Below are 23,644 nucleotides of genomic sequence, written 5' to 3'. Positions count from 1 at the left end.
AACCGGGGAGACCTTATGAGGAGGGGTCCCCCTATAAGTGGACGTAGGGGTACAGGACCCGACCAAATGTTCCACATTGACAATGCAGCCCTATAAGTTCCAGGTAATAACTTCTGTAAAATCTATTGTACAAAGATGTTGCATAATAATAACAACTACTGCAGAGCTCGTTTTAAAAGTGGCTGTTTGGATTGGGCTGTTTTTTTATGTTCCTCCTTCCTGGTTTATCTGCACTGAAGATTTTGTCATGGAGTGAAACACAACTTAATTTGTTATCTGCTTACGTGTGATTCATACATGGGTTGGAATGATTTACTGAACTGGTGTTTCACATTTCACACAGTTCCCATTTTTCTAAATAATAGCTCAACATTTAAGCTTGATATAAAGCATTGCTGCCACAATGTGGTTGTACTTTGTAGACAAATTGCTGAAGAGGACATGATTCGGTGAATGTTGTTGCATGAGCGCCTGTGAATATCTGGGTCACACTATCAAATACAAAATGATCTGGCAGCCATTTTGACCCGATGTTTGACCCAGTTGCCGACCACTTCTGTTGTTCGCCAGAGGACATAAAAGAAGACGGGTTCAACTCGGTCCACAGACTGAAGGCATCTGTCCCCACTGACCGCTACAAAGCACCTGTTTGTACGTTTTTATTCATATTGAATGTAGCACCAATCGCACCAAATTCGACACTGCTCTTCCACGGGCCATTAAGAATAAACACACAAAGGGTGAAGCCGATAAGATGAACGGTTCTCGAGATACGTGTTCCACAGAGAGACAGACATTTGTGGACTAAGTAGGTCGATAAAATAAATAAATACAATAATTGTCTTGGCTACACTTGCACAAACAAAACAGCAGTCGTGTCAGTTCTAATCACACATCACTCAACTCATGGCCTCTCATTTGCTCATTTGTTCTCCAAACCCTTGACGCCTCATGAGAGTCTCTGCCCCCCCCGAGCGGACTGAAGCTCCTCTGCCCGGAGCAGCAGCATCTCTCACCCCATCCGTCTTTTTGGGAAAAAGCAGAGCCGGCCAATTATGGCAATATCCCAGCGACTGATGTGTTTATGAACGAGCCGGCCGCGGCAGCTTCAGGTAACTCGGATGGATCACGAGGCGTGTGAGAGGAAAGGTTGATGACTCTCCATGCACAGCCTGTTCTCAAAGTCCCAACAGGGCTGGGAAGTCAGTGTGATTCTCATGCATTAAAATCACCCACCGCCCTCTGTAATGGAGAGATGGAGTCAGTTTCTTACTCACCTCTCCTCCACATTCTTGGAACCAGATGTAAACCTTTAGCATGACACTACAATACAAGATGATTCATCAATCAATGCATGCATGCGTCATAGTGAACTGGACAATCCTGCAAGCTGTGGAGATTTCATGTCTCTGGAGGCGTGACTCAGGATCTCATCCCAATGGACGCCAACTACAATAACCATGCCTTTATTACTTTCTCTGCCTCTTGTTTCTGGCGATCTCTAGATGAAGAATCGGCTCCACGCTCAAGGACACGCCTCGCATCAATGCCCACAAGAATCAATTCTTAATCGCATTTACAGCAAATGAGCTACATGTTTTTTAACTGGCTGGTCGTCAATACCTAATGAAAGCATCTCCCATGTGCTGCTGTGCATCTTTACAGGGATCTGACCCCAGATTGTGTTTCCTGATGAAGGGAACTTGAGGAAAATCTGAAAACGGTTTGTTTTCTTGCTTTTTGGCCGATGGCAAAAAGAAAAAAGCAATCACACACACACACTTTTGTTATCAATCACTTTGACTGTGTGGCTTAAAGGTGTGTGTGAGAGGCCATATATCAGCAGCACCTTTGAAATAACAAGGGCTGGAGATAGAAACGGCTAAAGCTCAAGTGATGTGGCATCGAATCCACAGAAAATTAGAAACACCAATGACAACAGTTTCAACACGGAAGGTTTAGACCTTTTAAGGCCATAATTTATGAAATTTAAGACCTAAGTCCAGTACAACAGATGTGAAGGAATATCACGGTGCCAGAATTTTATTGTAGATCTGATCTTTTTCATCAAGATCCATGAACTTTTCCCTGTGAAATAAAGGAAAATGTTAAAAAAACTCGTTATTTCGCAATGTTCACGTGAAAGAAAAATATTGAACGGGTTCTTTCCTGGTCCATCCCACTTCCTTCCACCAGATTTTATAGTAGTTACTTACATTTAGCTTTTTTCTGACTCTTACTGAAAAACGACATTATGATTTCTGGTGGATCACAATAGTATCAGATACTTTTGGTTCCTCATCAGGTCTTACATTTTATTTTCGCAGCCACAGCAAACAATCAGAGATGTGAAGCAGCATCAGATAGTCTCCTTTGAACGTCTTCATCATCACACTCATCTCCATCCTCCCTATCCCCACCTCACCTGCTGGCCATCTGCACCTCCCTTTAAAAATGGAGATGAATGATGTTGATCTCGGGAGCCTTGTGCATCCCTCAGCTCCTGCTCCTCCTGCCGTAATAAAGCAGTCTGCCTGAGTAATTACTCTCATCTGTCTCAGTCCTGTGAGCAAAGAAGAGCGGCCCGGATGAAAGCTCCATGCACACGGCCCTGTTCTGGCAGAGGACGACCAAGCATCGATGTGCATGAAGAATGTCTTCAGGTAAAATTTATTTGTTACATTACCTGACCAATGACTTCTACTGTAGCCAGAATGAGGCCGATTTTTCAAAGTTTTTTTAATATTTATTTGTAGATGACATCAGACGTTTTGTACAACAAATATCTGCCACCGCAGTTTCCCTTCAGAGCTTCATCTTTTAAATAAACAGAGGTTCACTAAAACATAGCCACGTCTCAAACATAAAAGAAGAAATCTTACATAGAAACAAACTAATAGTATAATAGTATCATAGTGTACAAAAAACTTTCTGACAAAGCCTTTACACAGTGTTACAGTATAACAGATGGCTGGTAACGGCATATAAATGCTTTTTCATGTCCCGCTCTCAAAAGGTAGTGGCAATGATGTCATCTTTGAAAACAAAAAAAACAAAGATCGAATCTGAAATAGGCTCCATTTTAAACTCCTCCTATTTCCTTCTCCAGCAATGTCTCCACCATCTTGGGTAAAAACACTTCCAGGAAATGAAAGAAGTCGTTAAAAACTCCCGTCATGTCACTGGTCGGCTCCAGCTTGAGAACCGCTTTCGTGCTCTCCGTCCCGCCCACCATCTGCGGCTGGACCTTGAACTCCAGGGGCTCCTTGAGCTCCGGCTCTTTGTCAATGATGTGAGCTGTGACCTGGGTCTCCATCTCCATGCAGCTGCCCTCTGGCCTCGTGTCTGTATCTTTGATCAGTTCCCTTCTCACCTTCCTCCTGCCAGCCCACACCATGTGCTTCTGCGTGCAGATCCACGGAGGGATATCCGGCTTGCCTCTTTTAGCCAGCCGTGGCTTTTTGCCGTGAGGTGACACAGAGACGTCGCTGCCTGATGACAGCAGCCTCTTGGCACCGGCCTTCACTGTAGGGCTGGTGTCGCTTTGGGATTCGACGCTGCCGAAGCTGCTGTTCATCGAGGTGTTGAGGGACGCTGAGGAAGCATCCATTTCCTCGCGGCCTGTGGAGGGAGCAAGGTGACACCTGAGAACACTGGTGAGAACTCCCTCCACAGCAGAGCACACCTTCTGAAACCACAGCGGCCGGAAGTCATCTCCCGCCATGTGCAGCTGACTACGCAGCCCTTCAGGGAGCCGCGCCGATTTGAAGGGAATGCTGATGGTCAAGGCGTCCGCTTTGTTATGTGGGACTTCGCCGTGGGGGGTGAATAAACGCACAAGCCCCCACATCTTCCCCTTGGTGGATTTGCGCTTGTACTGCAGGCTGCGGCAGTACTTCTCGGCCTCCTGGCACTCGGTCTGGAAGCAGCGCTGCGAGCGCTCATTCAGGTTTCCAGCTACGTTGTGGGAAAGCTCAAAGGGGTCCAGGAGATTTAGGGGGGCCAGCTTGGGACTGTGGTGAGGGGTCCTGGTGGGTTGTTCCTCTTGCATGGCCTCCTTTTCTTTTTTCTGGCCGAGGAAATCAGTGATTGGGAGTGCACGGCCCTCCCTGACAGATATGACACTACTGGCAAAATCAAACTTGGCGTAGAAGGAGAAGAAGCCGGACAGCAGGGTGCCTGGACAGAGAAAACACACACGTTAGATGAAGCTGGGATTAAAATTAATGAAGATGCTTGGTTCAGTGAGTCACCGGAAATCACTGAATAACAAATCACATATGTTTCTTTGCTTTTTAATTCCTTTCACTTACAGAGGTCCTGTGTATTCTTGCTGGGCGGCACAGAAATGGGCTGACTGGGGAAGGTGCAGTTCCAGCCCTCGATCACACATTCCTCCTCTTCACCTGCGAGGATGTGAAGAAATGATGGTTAACGAGCAGAAGTAAATGAATATCATCTCATGTGCATGCAGCAAAACAGAAGATTTGACTATATAAACAATATGAAACCTAAACAGTGTTAAACAGTGATAACTCTGCATTGAACAGCTGCAGAAAGTCTTTAAACCCTCTGCAGGGTTAACTGCATTTTTTCTGTCATCTGTTTCTCACAGTAAATTGAAGCACCAGCCAAGTTCAGACTGATGAATAGTAAACCTTTCTGGTCAGGGTCCAGTGGTGCAGTACTCACAGGCCATGTCTTTAAGTTGCTCCACTGTGGGGAGGACAGGAGGCTCAGAGTTTTGCAGGAAGAAGATGATCAACAGTGTCAGAGCGTAGTTGTTGAGAAGTGGACCAGAACCACTGGGGTTACCTGCGCACAACAAACAATGTGTGTGTGTGGATGAGACCAGAGTTACAAGGACATGAGAATATACAGGATGAAGAGTGCTAAAACAAACAGAAACAAAAAACTGGTTGTTACACTGATGTATAAGGAAATGTAAAGGATACCAGTGTAGCCAGCTCTCAGATATTTACTGCATTTGTACTGTATTCTAGTTCTTTCTAATATTAAACATCAAAAATATATATAATATTTTCAACATCGGTTCTATTTGAAACCAGCTTAGTTATTCATTGTGTGTGTGAAATATCAGTAATGCTGCAAACTGATCATAGATTTGCCACAATTCTGTTGAGATCTCAAAAGTCAATGTCACCAACAGACACCACTGTCAGTTTTGTCCTCCTTTGGATATTAATCTCTGGTTCATTATTGTTTGTTTCACAGAGTTATTGGTACAACAATAATATCTTAGTTAACTGTTTCCTTACATATTGAATGTGTGCATGTGTGTAGTTCAAGGCTATTTACTTTTATTTCATTGTATTTCTATGAATATTTGATTTTTGCAGATGACTCTGCACAGGAGGCTTGTTGAAAGTTGAACTGGCTGCTGCTCCTCACAGGAACAGAGGAAATGTTCCCCAGGAGTAAAAGTAATTTGTGCACTCTACGGAGAAGAACACTAATTAAAACACTAGGCACTAAAAGCTTCTGCAAATCAGTATCCAAACTTTTACTGTGTTCACAGAGTGATAAGTGATACGTTCTAGTGACATCTGCTGGCCAAAATGTGAAATAACTACTTGAGTACACTCTTTTATTGTAAAGAAAGTGCATCTGGTTTTTTACACTAAAACCAGACTTGTCCTGTAGTGATATAATATCTGCTGAGTTATTTCTTTTTACCGGCCAGCTGTCTCTGCTGGGCCCAGTAGCGGATGGTGTAGACCAGAGGTCTCAGCCTGTCGTCCATCCCTGAACACAGCTGCAGGAATCGAGTGTTCCTTACAGCCAGTCTAGTGAAAGACAGAGTAATTCTGCTCAGTGTTCAAGATGAAACATTTTCTTGCCACTTTTAAAGTCTGTTACAGCTGCTTAGTGGAGAGAAGCCGACAGACCTGTTGTTGATGGTGATGTCACCCTGGAGGTTGAGCTCGCGGTGATGGAACTTGGCCACAGGGAGACGAGCGCTGCTGACCACATTGACTTTGTGCACGCTGGGGACGCAGCGCGTCAGGATCGCCGCCACGAGGTCCAGGACCTCTGCCGGCGACGCTGAGGTCAAGTCAATATCGGACAGGATGGAGTCCTCAGAGCGGCCGTCATCGGACGTGCCCTCCCCTGCCTGAGGAAAGAGGGGAGATAAAAGAAGGATGATTCAAAGTTAAATTATCTAATAAACGCTTCAATTTGTTGTACTTAAAAAGCATCGGACCTGTTCTGTGGTGGATTTGGCACGAGCCTGGAACACTTTAGTGTTTTCCAGGTCCAGGAAGAGGTCCAGGTCACAGGAGTGGATTCCAAAAGTGTTGACGGATGAACCAAATGGCAGAATCTGGCTGTCTGCAACCCAACAAAAAATGTTTTAAGAGAGAGAACCAATCTATGACAATCATTTGCACAATGATCACTTTGAAAGACAGAAACGGACTCGACTGTTTGTATGTTTGGAAACATCACCTGGAAAAAACTCTACGAAAACTTCTTGCAGGAGTTCAACCAGTAAGCTTCTGGTCTTTCTTTCATTCTCTCCCAGTTGAAACCGCTCGACGACGCACTGCATCTGTGCATCCACCTGGAAGGGAACAAACAAAACCATAAAAACCTAACAAACCACTAGGATAACATACAACATGCTACAATAGGTCCAGATATAGAGCAATCTAACAGGGCATGATTTATATTTGTTTCTTTAGTATGCAATAGATAAATATTGTATATTATAGCAAAAACTATTTACATTAAACCTCATTATTACATTATTACTTACATCTATAATTGCAATATCTATTTTGAATATATTGTGAAAAGATAGTTACATACAATCAAACACAAATAATTTATGTTTTAATTTTATGTTCTTCTCATTTAATGTGATTCACATCATTTAGTCATCGTCAACATTTTATATATTCGTCACAGTCTATGGTTTATATCATATGTACTGAATGTAGTAAGTATGTTTTGCTCCACTTCGTACAGCCATGTGTAAAATCACCGTTTCCACAAACCCACACGTTCATGGCCCGGAGACACACTTCAGATCTGACAACAGGATGCTTACAGACAGCAGCTGACACAGCTGAGGCTTGAGACGGTTCAGAACTTCTAGCATTCTCTCCGCGTCGCTCCTCTTCTTGGGAACAAACTTGAACTCCTTCTTCTCGCGGGGTTTGACGCGCAGCTTCATGCCCTTCATCTGGTGCTCGAGGCAGGAGAGGGTCGCCTGCAGGCTCTCCGTCTCGCTGAACTGCACGATGGCGAACACCCCCTGTGAGTGCAGAGCGAAAGTTATGTTTTCTTCTACTCAACCGATTTACGTGAACATTTGGAGGGAATAATTCAATTTTGGTGTAGCTGTGGACCAGGGGGCGGATTCAGGATTGGGTTTTTTTCACTTTCTTTTACATTTATGTTGAATATCAGCCATGGTTAGGGGACTGATATTTGGAGTGTGTGCAATTTGGTGCAGATCCAAATAAAAATCCAGATCTGGTGAATTTAGATTTCATAAGAGGACTGCTGGGCCTCATCTTCATACATCTTCCGCCGCAAACTAAAAACATACCTCTTCCGACTATACCTTGAATAAAAAAATTAAAAAAAATACTAACAATTTTGTAAACTAACGATTTAGTAGCACATACTTATATCACTTTGTAGTTTTGCTTTATTTTTGAAGAAATTGTACTCTCTTGATTCTTGTTGTACTTGGTTTGTACCCTCGGGGTTGAATTCACCTATTGTAAGTCGCTTTGGATAAAAGCGTCAGCTAAATGAAATGTAATGTAATGTGGAGGTCAGCGCTCTGTTGAGTGTCTCTATGAGCTCACAGTTCCTCATTGCCTGTCTGACCTTGTCTTTATCCATGATGACGTCCGCCACCGGTCCGAACTGCTGGAAGTGCTTGGTGATGTCTGTCTGTGAGATGTGAGGTTTGATGCCGCTGACGAACACGCTGTGCTCCTCCTGGCTCTTCCTGGTGTCCCGCACCGAGCGCAGCGTCAGGTGCTTCCTCCCTTTCACATGCTGCTCCAGACTGGACGCTGCAGGACAGAACACCAGCAGAAGTCAATCTCCACATATAATGAGGTGGCAGAGGTTGGAACATGAAGTACGGCAAGTACACAGGTAGGTGTATGCATGGAATATACATGGTTTAGTATATAAACACCTATTTTCCTGTTACCAACCTATTTATCTTTTCCTTATGGTGCTGTTTAAATCCCTTCCTGTGTATGTGTACTTGGGGGGTTTATACAAAGATATACAAAGCACTTTGTGTTACATTTTGTCTGTGTGAAAAGTGCTGTATAAATATGAAGTAAAACCAATTCTGATTGATATTCTGAAACAATATCACGATAGAGGATTTTACATTGCAGGACATTGACAAAATGCGGAAACGTCATCGACCTATTTTGTTTGAAATTCAGGATTTATTTAGGAAGTAGCCATCAGTAAGTAATAATAAGTAACATACAATACTTAAGTGTAAGGGAATATAATAAAAACGAATGTAAACAGGGTAAAAAACAGATAGCTAAGTGCAGTGAATGAATTGCGCAGTTTCTCTGTAGCTTGAAGCTAATTCACCACCTGCCCGGACAACGTTACGTCTCAAGTGTCCTCAGTAGTTTGTGTGTTAGCTTCGTGACTCACAGTTCGGTAAGTTGACGTTGCACAGGACGCAGTTGAAGCCTTTCGGCGTCTCTTTAATGTCAATGTTCGATTCCATGATGACGAGAATCACTAGAAAATGAGGAGGTAAGAAAAAGGAGCCACTTGTGTTCTGAAACCGAGCGTCCTGCACACGCCGCCTCTTAAATCTCCCTCCTGCGTCTACTTTGCGTTGGTTCCCGGTCCGTCCGCGTAATGGGTCCGGGTTGTTCTCCTGTTCTACCGTACAAGTTCCTGTTTGTTTTGAATGGCTGAGATGCCTCATAGTACTTTAACAATTTAAGTTAAATAAATGATGCGAATATAAAATAAGAATATTAGTAAAAAATCTATTGTTTATTCCACATAATAGGCAGCAGAAAACCGTTCCTTCCTTATGGCTCAACCTTCATTTAAATCAGTGTCATTTAATCTATTAAGTCTTTCACCTGATCCCACAAAGACACTATCCACAAGGAGCTGTAATAAAATGTTTTGTACTTTTTTAATCTGCATATGTAAAATGAGACCTGCATCACTACTCCTGTCGTTTTCACCTTTGGTCACTGACAACACATGGAAATGAATGTAAACAGAAAACCACACCAAAATCTTCAAATAGGCTTAAGGATTTATTTTTAAAACATGAATCTTTTTAAACATGAAGTACCAGATATAACATATTCAGATAAAAGTATATTCCAAAATATGAGAAATCCACACCAGCTTTTGAATTGTACAAAAAATTTAATGAACATTTTCCCCCCACTGTTAAAATTGTTGAAAGATCGAAAATGAATAACGTACAACTTATATAAATGGTTAAGACAAGATTCCCTGCAGTTTTCATTAATAAAAAAAATCTAGTGCTCAATTTCCTAATAAAACGAATCTAAAAATACTAAAAACAATCTAAAACATCACAAATACAAAATGTATAAAGAGAAAAATGTAATTTTGACTAAATATAAACACAAATGCCTTTATTTCCTTGTTGATCTTCCTTTGCGGGTTTTGGGTTGTGTCTCAGCTTCAGCATCTTTCTTGGGATCCACTGTTTCTTCAGTGACCTTTGCTACTCGTCTGGCTCTCTTGACGGGCTGAGCTTCAACAACTTCCTCTGAGAGATCCTTCTCTTCAGTTTTGTCCGCATCGCTCGACGTGTTTTTGCTCTCAGCGTCAACAAGTTTGGACTTCTTTCCACGCACAGCTTTGACGGGTGTTGCTTTTGGAATCTGGAGGACCTCAGGGTCTGCTTTCCACCTCACGGATCTTTTCGACCCTTTGACCTCTTCTGTAACTGCGCTGGTTGAATCTTCTGAGCTATTCACCTGATCGCTGCTCACTGTCAACTCATCTGTTGTGGGCTTAGCTGCTGCAGCCCGTTTCCCCCTCTTTGCCGGCTCTGCAGCTGGAACATCCAGGGCTGTGGATTCTGTGTCCTCAGGGAGAGTTGCTGCCCCCCGACGTGCTCTTTTGGCTGGAATGACTTCTGAGACTTGATTTTTCACAGTTCTCACACCTCTTGCCCTCGTAGGTTTAGCGACTGGAGCGTCTGACTCAGCAGTTTCCTCCTCAGCCTTTGCCTCTGGTACTTCAGCAGGAACTTCAGTAGCTTCTTTTACTCTCCTGCCTCGTTTGGGTTTGACAGCAGGCACTTCTTCGACCTCAGTGGACTCCACAGGTGTTTCACTTTCAGCGGCTTGTTTGGCTTTTTGCGCTCCTCTCTTGGTTTTTTTTTCAGTGACAGGAACCTGCTCATTCTCCAGTGGTTCTGCAACAAGCACAGATTCAGCCTCCTCGGGGACGATAGTTTCATCAGTTTTGATTTCTTCTTCCTTTGGTTTTACACGTTCTTCCTTGGTTTTCCTGGTTCTTGTTGATATTTTAACTGGCTCTTGGACATCAGAGGGCTCGGGTGAAATAGTCTCGACATCATTCTCTTGCTTTTCCTCCTCCTGTTTGGCGTTTCTCCCCCTCTTTACCCTGACTGGGGGCTGAGACTCCTGCTTGGTCTCTACAGTAACCAATGTGTCTTCTGCAGCCCCAGTTTGTTCAGTGGTGTCAGATTTGATCTTTCGGCCTCTTCTGGTTTTTGCAGCAGTGGGAATGGGCTGTTGAGGCTCATCACTCACTTCAGCGTTCTCCGGCTCTGGTTGAGGAGGCGCAACAGGTGTTGGTTTTGTTTTTCTCCCTCGAACAGGCTTTACTACAGCTTCCTCTGCAGGGGGAGCAGTCTGCTCACTCACAGCTTCAGAGGGAACCTCAGGTTGCATTTCCAGTGATGTCTCTGGGGCAGCTTCAGGTTTATCATCAGAGGCGTTTCCTTGAGACCTGGCATTTCTGGTTCTTGTCGTTTGTCGGACAGCAGGTGCTGCAGTGGCTTCGGTTTTCTTCCCTCTCCTTCCTTTGACTGGAGCAGGGACCACAGGCTCCTCTGAATGCTCCTTTGCTACATCCTGCTGCTCTGGCTGAGACGGTTCAGTTTCTTGTTTCAGTTTTCTCGCTCTCTTCGGCGCAACTTTCTCCTGAGGGGCTACACTCTCATCTGCCTTGTGGTCGACTTCAACTGCTGTGATCTGTTCGCCCTCAGCCTCTGGTGCATTTTCGGTTTCAGTAGCAACTATTTCAGCTTGATCATCAGAAGCCTTTTTGGCGTTTCTTCCTCTTCTAGGCTTGGTGTCGATTTTTGGAGGCTGAGAGGCGCTTTCTTCCACTGTGAGATCAGCATCCTTGCTTTCAGTGGTTTTTGCGTTTCTTTTTCTTGTCTTCGGTTCAACAGTAGATGGAGCTGGGGTTTCAGTCTTCTTCCCTCTTCTTCCTCTGACTGGCGCCGGGGTGACAGGTTCCTCAGTATGTTGTGATGCATCTTGTTTAACCTCAACTGCCTCAGGTTCCACAGTCTTTGCTCTTCGCCCTCGAACAGATTTCTTCTCTTTAACAGGATCCACGGCAGCAGTCTCCATTTCTGTGTCTTGGCCAGTTGAAATCTCGATCACCTCAGGTTGTTCCTCAGACAGATTCTCGACAACTGCTTCCACTTCGGGTTGTTCCTCGACAACTGCTTCCACTTCGGGTTGTTCCTCGACAACGGCTTCCACTTCGGGTTGTTCCTCGACAACGGCTTCCACTTCGGGTTGTTCCTCGACAACGGCTTCCACTTCGGGTTGTTCCTCGACAACGGCTTCCACTTCGGGTTGTTCCTCGACAACGGCTTCCACTTCGGGTTGTTCCTCGACAACGGCTTCCACTTCGGGTTGTTCCTCGACAACGGCTTCCACTTCGGGTTGTTCCTCGACAACGGCTTCCACTTCCGGTTGTTCCTCGACAACGGCTTCCACTTCCGGTTGTTCCTCGACAACGGCTTCCACTTCGAGTTGTTCCTCGACAACTGCTTCCACTTCGGGTTGTTCCTCAGACAGATTCTTGACAACTGCCTCCACTTCGGGTTGTTCCTCGGACAGATTCTTAACTGTGTTCACTTCTGGTTGTTCCTCAGGTAAACTCTCATCTTCAGCTGCCTGAGAGATGGTTTCCATGACATCTGAGGACTCCTTTTCACTTGGCTCCTCTTCCGTGTCGTTGACAACTTCATCTGAGACAGCTTCTAGAATAAGACCAACACAAAATCAAGTTCAGGTCCCGGGGAGATAGATGCATCAGGTTCAAGACATGTTTTGTGAACACATTTACACAGCAAGGATCATATTCGAAGATAAACAACTTTATGTAGTTCTAGATATTTAGGGGTTCACATGCAACATTCTGTGTGAATAACCTCAATTTTCCACATTTCTTTAGTGCTAGGGTGCATTCAAATTGTGTAAAAACTTAAATTAGGACACTAAGTTAACACTTTTCTGTAAAGAAAATACATAATTCCTTAAGATCAACCACAATGCAGATTGTCCATAACTCTCCACTTCAGGAAACCCATCTGGCAAATTCAATATACCACAAAATACCTTTTACTGTGTCAACTTGGGGAACCACGTTGATCACATCTGATGGTTTGTCTTCTTGTAGATCCTCATTGGCAAAGTCTAGTTCTATGAGAAACAGAGAATAAAGCCATACAAAGTTTAAACAATGATCTCATCAGTATATCTCAAGCATTATTCTTATTATACTTAACTAACTGACCTTTTTCTAGACACAGCACTGGAGAGCTCTTTGCATTCAGAGTTTTCACGTCAGCCATTTCAGACAGGTCCTCAGATTCTTGCACATGTGCTGGTGTCTCCTGAGGTTCCTCAACACCACAGAGACTCACATCATCAGCCTTGAGAGCTTCCTTTTGTGGGGTCTCGAAGATTTTCTTAACTCCAGTCAAGCACTCTTGCTGTTCAATCTTATGTTTGGGAGTCTTCATGATTCTCTTCACTCCAGTGAGGCACTCTTGTTGTTCAGGTTTCTGCTTTGGAGTTTTCAAAATCTTCCCCCTCAGGTCCTCAACAGGTTCAGGTTTTTGTTTTGGGGTTCTTGTGGTCCTCTTCGATCCCGACAGACACTCGGGTTGTTCTGGTTTCTGTTTGGGAGTTTTCACAGGGGTCTTCTTCACCGTGGTGCTCTGCTGCTCACTAGATTCTTCAGAGGGAATCTCTAATGCAGGGATCACACTGACAAAGCTGGAGTCTTTATCTTCATTCAGGAGGCGTTGAACTGCTTCACTGTTGTAACTTCTGTCTTTCACTGCAGATGCCAGATTCAGTGGAGAAACCACCATTTCCCCTGTAAAACACAACTCATTTCATTAATTTATAAATCAATTTTGACACCCTGTCAGTGTTTGTAATTATAAAGAATTGCCAATGTCAAGCACTGCTTAACCCATGTGAACTTGTACGACACAAAAACAAATGCAGCAGTCCAACAGAAAAATGAACATGATACAAGCAAAAAAAAAAGTCTTCTTATCCCATACTTAAAAGTCAACTCTACGGTGTAGTTGTTTCCATCAGAGAATAAATTCATTATTCATTTATTTGTATAGAAAAATGATATTTCAATCCCCACTCACAACCAGTCTTATCAAGCACTTTACCTGGTCCCTCTGGTGTGTTTAGAACGGATGGTTCAACCACAGATGTGCCCAGAACTCCCGCTGGTGTCTTGTCGACGCTTTCATTGATGGCAGATCTGTTCTTCCTTTCATTTACTGGGGTTTTATACATTTCGGGAATTCCTGAAACCACAATGCACAACATAAATCAATACAGTAAAGAACAAGGTCTATACAATCAAATTCGTTAGAGCAGAAAAAGCTTAATACCAGTCAAGTCCTCGTCCATTTTCATGTTCTTTCTTAAGAGTACAATATTTGGGACCAGTCTTGGAGCAGCCCCAGTTGGGTGTAAGGCGCTCTTTGTGTGCGCTCTGCCCACAACGATGGTAGCAGGTGAATCTGCGTGTCCGGTGCTGACGTGGCCCTTGATGTTTCTTGCAGGTGTCTAAGAAATTGAGAAAGACAATTATTAAATAATGCAAACATATATTTTTATTTAAATACAATTACACATTATACTCAAGTGAGGGACCTCCAGTAAGGAATAAAATGTCTTTTTACAGAAGCAACAATTATGCATTTAAATAATGCTAAGAATGAGGGCATTAAAACCAGGGTTTATCACCAATATTCAGCATGAAAACTTACAAGAGTTTGGTGTTTGTTACTAGGGTTGCAACAGTATTAGATTCTTATGTTACTATTACCATCCACAAAATGTGTCATGGTATACTGAATTTCAAATATGATTAACTACAATGAGCAAGTGTTTTGTGGCTGTGACGACCCGCCATAATTTATTTTGTCCTGCTGCAGTTTCAAAATAATCTAACACTTTTCATCATTAGATCAAACTTGTTTTGCTACCGTCTTGTGGCTGCAGAGGTCACTGTTGCTTTGACAGATTTATTATGAAAAAGTCATCTGTTGTTTATAATAACTCTAACAAGTTAGTTGTTGCAAGACTTGCAACGAAGCAATGATGTAAATGTGCCATGTTGTTACAGTATCTGTTTACCTGTGGTTTGCACACAGTCTTCTTTGTGGTCTTTTTGGGAACCATCTTTATAACTGGAGCAATCACTTGAGCCTTAGGTTGACCAAATTTCACAATGTCCACCCAGGAGTTTTGCACTGAAAGGAAAAACAAAATTAAATGTATTTTTTCCCCATCGTTTCAATAGTTATAAACAGCACTGATGAAATACTATAACTCATGTTATAATACACGGATGATAAATGCAGTTTGATATAACTATTCACTGTTATTAACACGAAGAAACATTTCTAATATAAAAGATCTTACAGATTTCAGGGTATAATGTACCTTTCATAGAGGCCCTTGAGATGCCACTCCTGCGGATCCCCTTCACAGCGCTCTTGGCGATAATTGGGGTCTTCCTTGAGGTTCCCTTCATGCTCTTCCTCTTCAGAGGGATTTTGGGGGTAAATGTGTCAGAGTCTTCTGTCACTGGAGATGGCGTGCTGATGCGGGACACAGAGAAGCGCCCTTGCACTGTGGGAGTTGAGGGAGAACTTCCTCTTACAGAAGATGGGGTCTTGGGGGATCTCTTTGCAGGAGTTGCTGACTTTGGCGATTTCTTTCCAGGAGATGCTGCCTTGGGAGAAGCGGCCTTAGAGTTTGGCGACTTCTTTCCAGGTGAAGAGGCCTTAGGCTAGAAAAGATACATTTTAAACAAGATAATGTGAGTCATAACTGTGTTTATGGTCACATTTTTATACACGAGTCACAACCTGTTAAAATCTTACCTTCAATAGTCCAATGACTGATGCTCGTCTCAGGAGTGACTCTTTGGGCTTACTCAGACACAAGCTTCTCCGTGGAAAGGCTCCCTTGCATAATGGAGAGTTTGGAGGAAGTCGTTTATCAAACAACTCTGGGCTCAGTGCACCTCCAAAGGAAACACGCTTCCTCTTCATTTGTGATGTGGGCAAGTCAGCCGCAAGTTGTCCAGCTTTGCGCTTTTTGGTCGTCTCATTTACTAAAAATGAATAAATGGTTATTGATCATGTTGTCATCCACCAAACATCTTAACACACATGAATGAATAATGATTGCAAATTAGTCAAAACACTTAAATTGAATTTGGACAAGATTGTCAATACCTTGTTCAGCTTTTCCCGAGTTCCTTGGTGATTTCCTCTGAACGGGTTCTGGTTCGACAGCAGTCACTGCTGGTTTAACTGGTGTGGTCTCCCTGCTGCTTCTTCTCACCGGTGACTTTGGAGTTTCAACACAAACCTGCTTCATAACCTCAGCTGCAGTGAACTTCTGGGGGGTTACACGGGTTCTCCTCTGAGGTGAAGTTGTTTCAGACTTGATCACATGATCAACTTCTTCAGCTGCAGGTCCGGGATTCTCAGATGATGTTGGGGATGACTTCCTCTGCTTCTTCACAGACTTTGGGGTCTCAGGATTACAACTCTTATCTTCAGGAGTTACTTTAGCCTCATTCTTCATCTGAGGAGTGCCTTGGTCCTCTTTGAAAACGACAGGTTTCACCTCACTTTTCCTGACAGACGCAGGTTTTGGGGTGCAAAACTTCGAGGCCGGAGTTTGAAGCAAACTGGCAGAAGACTTGCGAGGGGTCTTGACATCCAGAGACTTTTTGATCATTTGATACAGATCACTGAATGGGGAGTTGGTCTTGTTTTGCATCTGGGTGGCATCCTCCATGGACTCCACCTCCACTGTGTTGTCCAGGGTTCGTCGGATGTTGTCATGATTAGCTCCATCTTGCGAATAAACAAAAAAAACGTTGCGTAAATGGCCAGTACACCCAACAGTCCAAATATAAATTGGAACTAAAATCTGATACCCTAGGCTTAAGTAAAACTGGCATCAAATTCCTGCCCGTCAAATGTAGCACTAGTATTGTCCTAATTCAAATTAACCACCATCAGACAACTCACCTGTGAACACTTCAGAGATCTTCTTTTCTCCTGTTTCAGCAGTGAGAGTGTCCACCACTTGCTGATCCTTAAGAACCTAGGCAAAAGACATTTTCCTTAACACATATATAAAACTATACAGAGGGAAGGTACAATTTGAGGAGCTAGGATGGCTGAAAGTTGAAGTGATAACCAGTTAATCGGAATTAAATTACTTTGAGGGTTTCACTTTTGCCTCCTGTGGAAGATCTCTTCTTTGGTGTTGGTGCAGGAGGATACTCAAACCTGAAACAACAAAGTGCAATAAAATGTACCCATGATCTTTCCCACATTGCTCATGAAAATTATTAACGCCTGAGTAAAGAGCGTGTGTATTTTACACCTTTATTCTGTCCAGGAAATGTTCTTTAAGATAAAAAATGGTATTCTTATGTTAAATACCCATGACCACAAAGGTAAGTGGAGAAAAGGAGCAATCAACAAAAACATACAGGTTTGTTAGACCTTCAGACATAACTGTATAACTGGTCCAACAATGCATGTATGTAAGGGTCATATTATTACTTAATAGTAAATGCTATAATACACAATTCAGTGGAAACAATGGGAAAATGTCTCTTCCTACAAACAGGACTCACCTGAAAGAACGGTCAATAACTGTTATCACATCTCCATGCTTCAGACGCTCAGCCTGCTGCAGAGCCTCCCCGTTGATCCGGGTCGGATTCACTGAGCTCAAATTGGTCAAAACAACCTGGAAGACAGAGAAATAAAAGTCACTTTAAAACACTGTCTAAAAGTAGCTAAAGGAAAAATACTACTACTACTACTTGTCAGACTTAATTTCAGTTGTCAATTCAAATTATTTAAGTATTCCGATTATCTTTAATATCTACAAATTGAACAATAAATTGACCTGCAACTATTCAATCACAATTAAGGTTAAAACACAGATATGTTCATATTGTCATGTTACAAGCAATGTTACCTCTTTATTTTCATTCAGGTCAATTCTGCAGTGCTCCTTGGAGACTTGAGGAAGCTGAATGCGAATGTCACAGTCGGGTTTCCTGTGAAATCACAAAGAAGTGTGTCAACAAGAGACACATTCAGCAACATGTAATCTAAACGTCACCGTGCTACGTGTCACTGAACCACTATCAGTAAGATGGAGAAAAGGAACTGGGTGTGTTGGCCCTGGACTGTAAGACTGGTGCTGGCTGTATAGTTACAGAGGACAGACGTCTCCTGGCTCCTATACAAAGAGCCTTTGCAGCTGTTGAACATGTGAGGCCCATCAACACGTGTATATGACGGTCATTGTACTTAATGTCATTTTGATGGTAAATGAATGAAATGTTGCAACATGTGAACAAGTGACCTGGAGGTTTGAATTTTGCAAAATGGAGTCTGCAGATCTTCTTGTAAGAGCAGGAGAGAACACGCATGTAGGATTGTGACGTGAGAGGCTGATGGCCCGCCTCAAAACCACAGAGGACTTTTACAACACTTTGTCCCTCTTCATCACACTACACACAGTAAATTGTTTACTCTGACATTGTGTGATTGTAATATGTGTTACACTAAAGAGGGACATCTGATGGTGAAACACAATCCAGTGACAGAAAGGCTGAGAACACACGTTGATCTCTAGAAAAAACAAATTAAATGGATCTCACCTTCCGAACATGCATGTGGCAGTGAGAGGGAACTCGGTGCCATCGCCTCCACTCCTCTTGATCACCACTATCTTCCCGTGTAGAGGCATTTTACTTTTACTTTACCTAGAGGCACACAAGCACACACGTGTCAACACAGCTAGCTACAGAGCAGCAGCACAGCGGAGGGTGATTTAAAACAGGACATTTCACCATCAACGTTTAACCTTCATGAAACACGAAGCTAACAAAGGGAAACGTGTATTTAACAGATCGCTAACTGACTAACTAGTAGCATCTTTAACGTGTATGTGATTGGAAATTAGTTAGTGTGAGTTTAAACACACGTGTCTCCCCCGTGTTCTCCTTTTAAAACATTAGCTCATCACACACAGATGCCAAAGGTTTTAAATGTCGTTATGTAGCATTAGCAACAACAGAGGGAAATGAAAACCAGTGAGACATAAAGAGCTGAATCCTGTGTCGACTACAATTTGACGACTTCCCTGAATAAACCCGAATATAGGACCTTACCTGTAGTTCCGTTCAAAGACACGTTGACTTCGGACCGTCCATACACTTCGAGCGGGTCGCGTCGAAGAGGAATCTCACTATAATATCATGTCCGACTAAAAGGACCGTGGATATTCTACCGTACGCTAAAATGCAACATGGACGAACGGCTAACTCGAGCTACCTTAACCGGCCGAGCCTCGGTGCCTCTTCCTGAGATGCGCTGTGGTATCACTCCGCCGACCGACACACACGCAGTAAAAACTCACAAAATACTCGGATTACCAAAAAGTTTGGAATTCAATACTCGTGTTATTGTGTTATACTGTGTTTTTAAATATTAATGTATGTGTCTGAATAAAACAATACGCGTATTTGTATAGAAGGGACTATTTTGTTTTGAAATACGGCGGAACGATATCGCTTCCGCGGAGGGACATCCATTTGAATTTGTTTGAAATTCCGCGCGAAGGGCTGTGATTGGTCGAAACGTCATCAGCTCTGAAGAAGGCGGATCATAAGGCCGACCAATCACCGGGCTTCTTCATGAAAACGAGTCCTAGGATCTGAACCACAGATGTAGTACATTGTTAAGAATAATTCATAAAAAATGATAGTGATACTACTACTACTACTACTACTAATAATAATAATAATAATAATAGCAAGCATTTACAGTTCATTTAAAGTTTAAAGATTCAAAGGTGCTGTTGTAAATCAGTGATACTGTTCCTTGTAGGTGTGTCCTCAGAGGACACTGTCCACACGGGCCTCTGCTGTGACACCAGCAGCAGGACATGGTGACCTCTGTGTGGGGATACTGGGAGCAGGTCACCTGGGTAGACAGCTGCTCCTCTCCCTCCAGGAAATGACAGACATCAAACCATTACATATCATGGTTTCCACCAGAAGACCTAAATCTGCAGGTTTATACACAGACATTAAAATGAAGTCTAAGCAACGTTGGTTTATGTTGCCTGATAAATACTAATAAATGTTTTATATTTTTTTCTCTGCAAGTGAAAACGTACTATACAAATAACGAATGTTCTGGAGAGTAATTGATACATATATATCAATGTATGTATCAATTGTATCAATATATATATGTATCATATATATATATATATATGTATATATATATATATATGCTTGGACAAATGCTTATGAGCATAATGATATAGATAGATAGATAGATAGATAGATAGATAGATAGATAGATAGATAGATAGATAGATAGATAGATAGATAGAAAGATAGATAGATAGATAGATAGATAGATAGATAGATAGATAGATAGATAGATCGATAGATCGATAGATAGATAGATAGATAGATAGATAGATAGATAGATAGATAGATAGGAAGTGGCAGGAGGTGTGCAGTCCACTTCTGCGCAGGTAGTACATTAAAAGTTAAATTAAATTAAATTGAAAAAAAGCCCTAAAAAAGCAAATTCATTTGCCTGCAAAATAATAATAATAATCGTTACAATTTCAATAGGGCCTCACTGTCTGTCAGTGCCTGTCAGTGCTCGGGCCAAAATAATAATAACAATAATATTATAATAATAACACTTGTAATAATACTCTTAATAATAATTACATTTGGTTTGTCTCTATGATTTATGAAAGATAGTTTAAATACCTGTACTCGTGGTACATCATCATAACAGACCCCTTCCACTCAAATAGATAAGATTAGATAAGATGTACCTTTATTGATTCTCTGTAGAGGAAATGTACATTTTACACAACAGCACAAGGGAAAGTAGCAGCCAGCAGTGCAAGGGCCAAGGGGTAAGTACGTAGAAATACTATCTGCAAGAAATAGAAATATTGGATACCAGTCTGCTTTTATAATGTGCAATATAAAGATGAGTAAAGATGAGGGTAAAAGATGGCGCCGTACTAACAGCAGCCTGTTGTAGCAGCTCCTGGTTCTACCGTCGGTTTATTGTGTTTTTATTAGGTTTGCTGTTTGTTTTTTATATTTATTTTTGCACTGCTCTAAGCATCGTCGTACCGCACAAGGACGAGGTGCTTTTACTACTGATTTTTACACTTTTTACAACTTTTAACTGCACTTCGGTCTCTTCGGATCACTGGGAGCATGCCGGCTACACACGCCGGCTTTGTTTACACCCGCGACCAGCTGATGGCCCTGAGGCACACAGCCCTCTTGGCCGGAGAGAGACCCACCATCCCGGAGGAGTTAAAGAGGAGATGGCGAGGCTGCAGAGCGGGACTTAAACTGAGGATGGAGAAGAGAAAGTTTAAGCCCTTCATCCCTGCAGTCATCACTGGTAACGTGAGATCCCTGGCGAATAAGGTGGACGAGCTGGAAGCGCTCATCAGGACGCAGCGGGAGTACAGGGAGTCCAGTGTTGTGTGTCTCACGGAAACGTGGCTGCACGAACAGATACCGGACTCCAACGTCACCATCCCCGGCTTCCAGACGGTCCGAGCCGACAGAGACACCACCGCGAGCGGCAAGAAGAAAGGAGGGGGCCTCGCCGTGCTCGTAAACAACCGGTGGTGTCACCCCGGGCACGTCACGGTTAAACAGCGTGTCTGCAGCCCGGACATCGAGCTCGTCGCCGTCGGACTTCGTCCGTATTATCTGCCGAGGGAGTTTACCAGTGTTTTCGCCATCACTGTTTACATTCCTCCATCCGGGAACGCGGAAGCAGCGTGTGACGTCATCCACACTGTGACTGCGGGATTACAGACACAACACCCCGGGGCCTTCATCTTCATCACAGGTGACTTCAACCATGCCTCCCTCTCATCCACACTCCCTACCTTCTTCCAGTTTGTGAAATGTGCAACACGTGATAATAAGACTTTGGACCTGCTGTATGCAAATGTGAAGGATGCATACAGCTGCACTGCCCTGCCACCACTGGGCAGGTCAGACCACAACCTTGTCCTGCTCTCACCATCTTACAAGCCTGTGGTTCAGCAGCACCCAGTCACAGTGAGGACTGTGAGGAAATGGTCTCCTGAGGCCATGGAAACACTGCGTGGAGCCCTGGAGGCCACAGACTGGGCTGCTCTGTATGAGCCACATGGTGAGGACATTGATGGCCTGACTGACTGTGTCTCTGAGTACATTGGGTTCTGCATTGACAACACCATTCCCACTAAAGAGGTTCGCTGTTACCCAAATAACAAGCCGTGGGTAACCAGCGACCTGAAGGCCCTTCTGAACGAGAAGAAGAGGGCCTTTAGATCACGGGACAGTGCAGAGCTCAAACGTGTACAAAGGGAGCTCAAACGCAGCATCAGGGAGAGCAAGGACAACTTCAGGAGAAAACTGGAGCACAAACTGGAAGACAATAACACCAGGGACGTCTGGAGTGGGATGAAGGAGATCACCGGCTTCCAGAGGAGAGGGGGGGGAGCAGCGGGGGATGAGGGACGTGCGAACGAGCTGAACACATTCTTCAACAGGTTCAACTCCAACCCCCCCACCCCCAGCGGACCCTCCACTGCCTCCTCTGCTTCTCCGAACAACAACCCCCCACCTCCCCCCATCACCCCCTACCCCCCGTCACCACCTCCCCCCATCCCCCCGCTGGCCTTCACCACAGACCTTCCCACACCTCCCACCCCCAGGACATCCTCACATCACCCACAGCCCCCCACCCCCGAGTCTGGACTCCACTTCACAGCCAGCCAGGTGAGGAGAGAGCTGGACAGGCTCAAACAGAGGAAAGCTGCAGGACCTGACCGCATCAGCCCTCGTGTGCTGAAGGGATGCTCCAGCCAGCTCTGTGGAGTTCTCCAGCACCTCTTCAACCTGAGCCTACAACTTCAGAGAGTGCCAGTGCTCTGGAAAACATCCTGCCTGGTCCCAGTGCCCAAAAAAGGACGTCCTGCTGCACTGGAGGACTACAGGCCGGTGGCACTGACCTCTCACATCATGAAGGTCATGGAGAGACTGGTCCTGGCACACCTCAGGCCGCTGGTGTTCCCATCACAAGACCCCCTGCAGTTTGCATATCAGCCCCATGTTGGGGTTGATGATGCTATCATCTACCTGCTGCAGAAGGCTTATTCCTCCCTGGACAGACCCAACACCTCAGTCCGGATCATGTTCTTCGACTTCTCCAGCGCCTTCAACACCATCCAGCCCAGACTGCTGAAGGCCAAACTGGAGGGCACGCAGGTGAGTGCTCCCCTCATCACTTGGGTCGATGACTATCTGACGGGCAGACCGCAGTTTGTGAGATTACAGAACTGTGTGTCTGGTCGTCTGATCAGCAACATCGGGGCCCCCCAGGGAACTGTACTGTCCCCCTTCCTCTTCACCACATACACTGCTGACTTTCAGCACTGCACTGAGTCGTGTCATCTACAGAAGTTCTCTGATGACACGGCCATTGTGGGGTGTGTTGAGGGCGGGGGGGAGGCTGAGTACAGGGACCTGGTTGACCGCTTTGTGAAGTGGTGTGGGGAGAACTGCATGCAGCTCAACGTGGCGAAGACGAGGGAGATGGTGGTGGACTTCAGGAGGAACAAGCCCCTGCCCTCTCCTGTCTGCATCGGTGTGACGGATGTGGAGGTGGTGTCGGCATACAAGTACCTGGGTGTCACTCTGGACAATAAACTGGACTGGTCCACCAACACACAGGCCGTCTACAAGAAGGGCCTGAGCCGGCTTTACTTCCTGAGGAGGCTCAGGTCCTTCCACGTCTGCAACAAGATGCTGCAGATGTTCTATCAGTCTGTTGTGGCGAGCACCATCTTCTTTGCTGTGGTGTCCTGGGGTGCGGGCATCAAGGCAAAGGACGCCAACAGACTGAGAAAACTCATCAGGAAGGCAGAGTCTGTGGTTGGCTCTAAGCTGGTCACCCTGGAGGAGGTGGTGGAGGACAGGA

At 44.2% G+C, this 23,644-nt stretch overlaps 2 protein-coding genes across 2 annotated transcripts; both read right to left on the bottom strand.

The window, feature by feature from the left end:
* Positions 1–2,772: 2,772 nt before the first annotated feature.
* tut1 (terminal uridylyl transferase 1, U6 snRNA-specific) lies at positions 2,773–8,750 on the bottom strand. The gene is made up of 10 exons (XM_061095196.1): positions 8,674–8,750; positions 7,867–8,057; positions 7,076–7,282; positions 6,472–6,586; positions 6,227–6,354; positions 5,910–6,136; positions 5,698–5,807; positions 4,693–4,815; positions 4,314–4,406; positions 2,773–4,179 (listed from the first exon to the last, which is right to left on the bottom strand). Exons 1-10 carry the CDS (start codon positions 8,747–8,749, stop codon positions 3,083–3,085), a joined length of 2,367 nt encoding a protein of 788 aa, XP_060951179.1. The 5' UTR covers position 8,750; the 3' UTR covers positions 2,773–3,082.
* A 690-nt stretch (positions 8,751–9,440) lies between these two features.
* On the bottom strand, positions 9,441–18,908 carry mki67 (marker of proliferation Ki-67). The gene is given in 15 exon segments (XM_061095455.1): positions 9,441–12,277; positions 12,636–12,719; positions 12,814–13,401; positions 13,715–13,855; positions 13,943–14,120; positions 14,694–14,809; positions 15,003–15,341; positions 15,382–15,678; positions 15,803–16,432; positions 16,610–16,685; positions 16,804–16,873; positions 17,227–17,342; positions 17,577–17,658; positions 18,268–18,372; positions 18,781–18,908. Coding segments are annotated over 14 exon segments (5,430 nt in total). The 5' UTR covers positions 18,357–18,372; positions 18,781–18,908; the 3' UTR covers positions 9,441–9,653.
* Between the last annotated feature and the right edge of the window lie 4,736 nt (positions 18,909–23,644).

The sequence above is a fragment of the Limanda limanda genome, chromosome 21 (genome assembly GCF_963576545.1).
Source record: "Limanda limanda chromosome 21, fLimLim1.1, whole genome shotgun sequence".
Classification (NCBI taxonomy): domain Eukaryota; kingdom Metazoa; phylum Chordata; class Actinopteri; order Pleuronectiformes; family Pleuronectidae; genus Limanda; species Limanda limanda.
The sequence above is the reverse complement of the archived record's forward strand: the minus strand, read 5'-3'. Positions and strand labels throughout refer to the sequence as shown.

Coding starts and splice junctions, on each gene's coding strand:
- tut1 (XM_061095196.1), bottom strand. CDS start 8,749: ATGGAATCGAACATTGACATTAAAGAGACGCCGAAAGGCTTCAACTGC. Junction 7,283..7,866: donor TCATCATGGATAAAGACAAG/GTCAGACAGGCA, acceptor CTGCACTCACAG/GGGGTGTTCGCCATCGTGCA. Junction 6,137..6,226: donor CCAAATCCACCACAGAACAG/GTCCGATGCTTT, acceptor CTCTTTCCTCAG/GCAGGGGAGGGCACGTCCGA.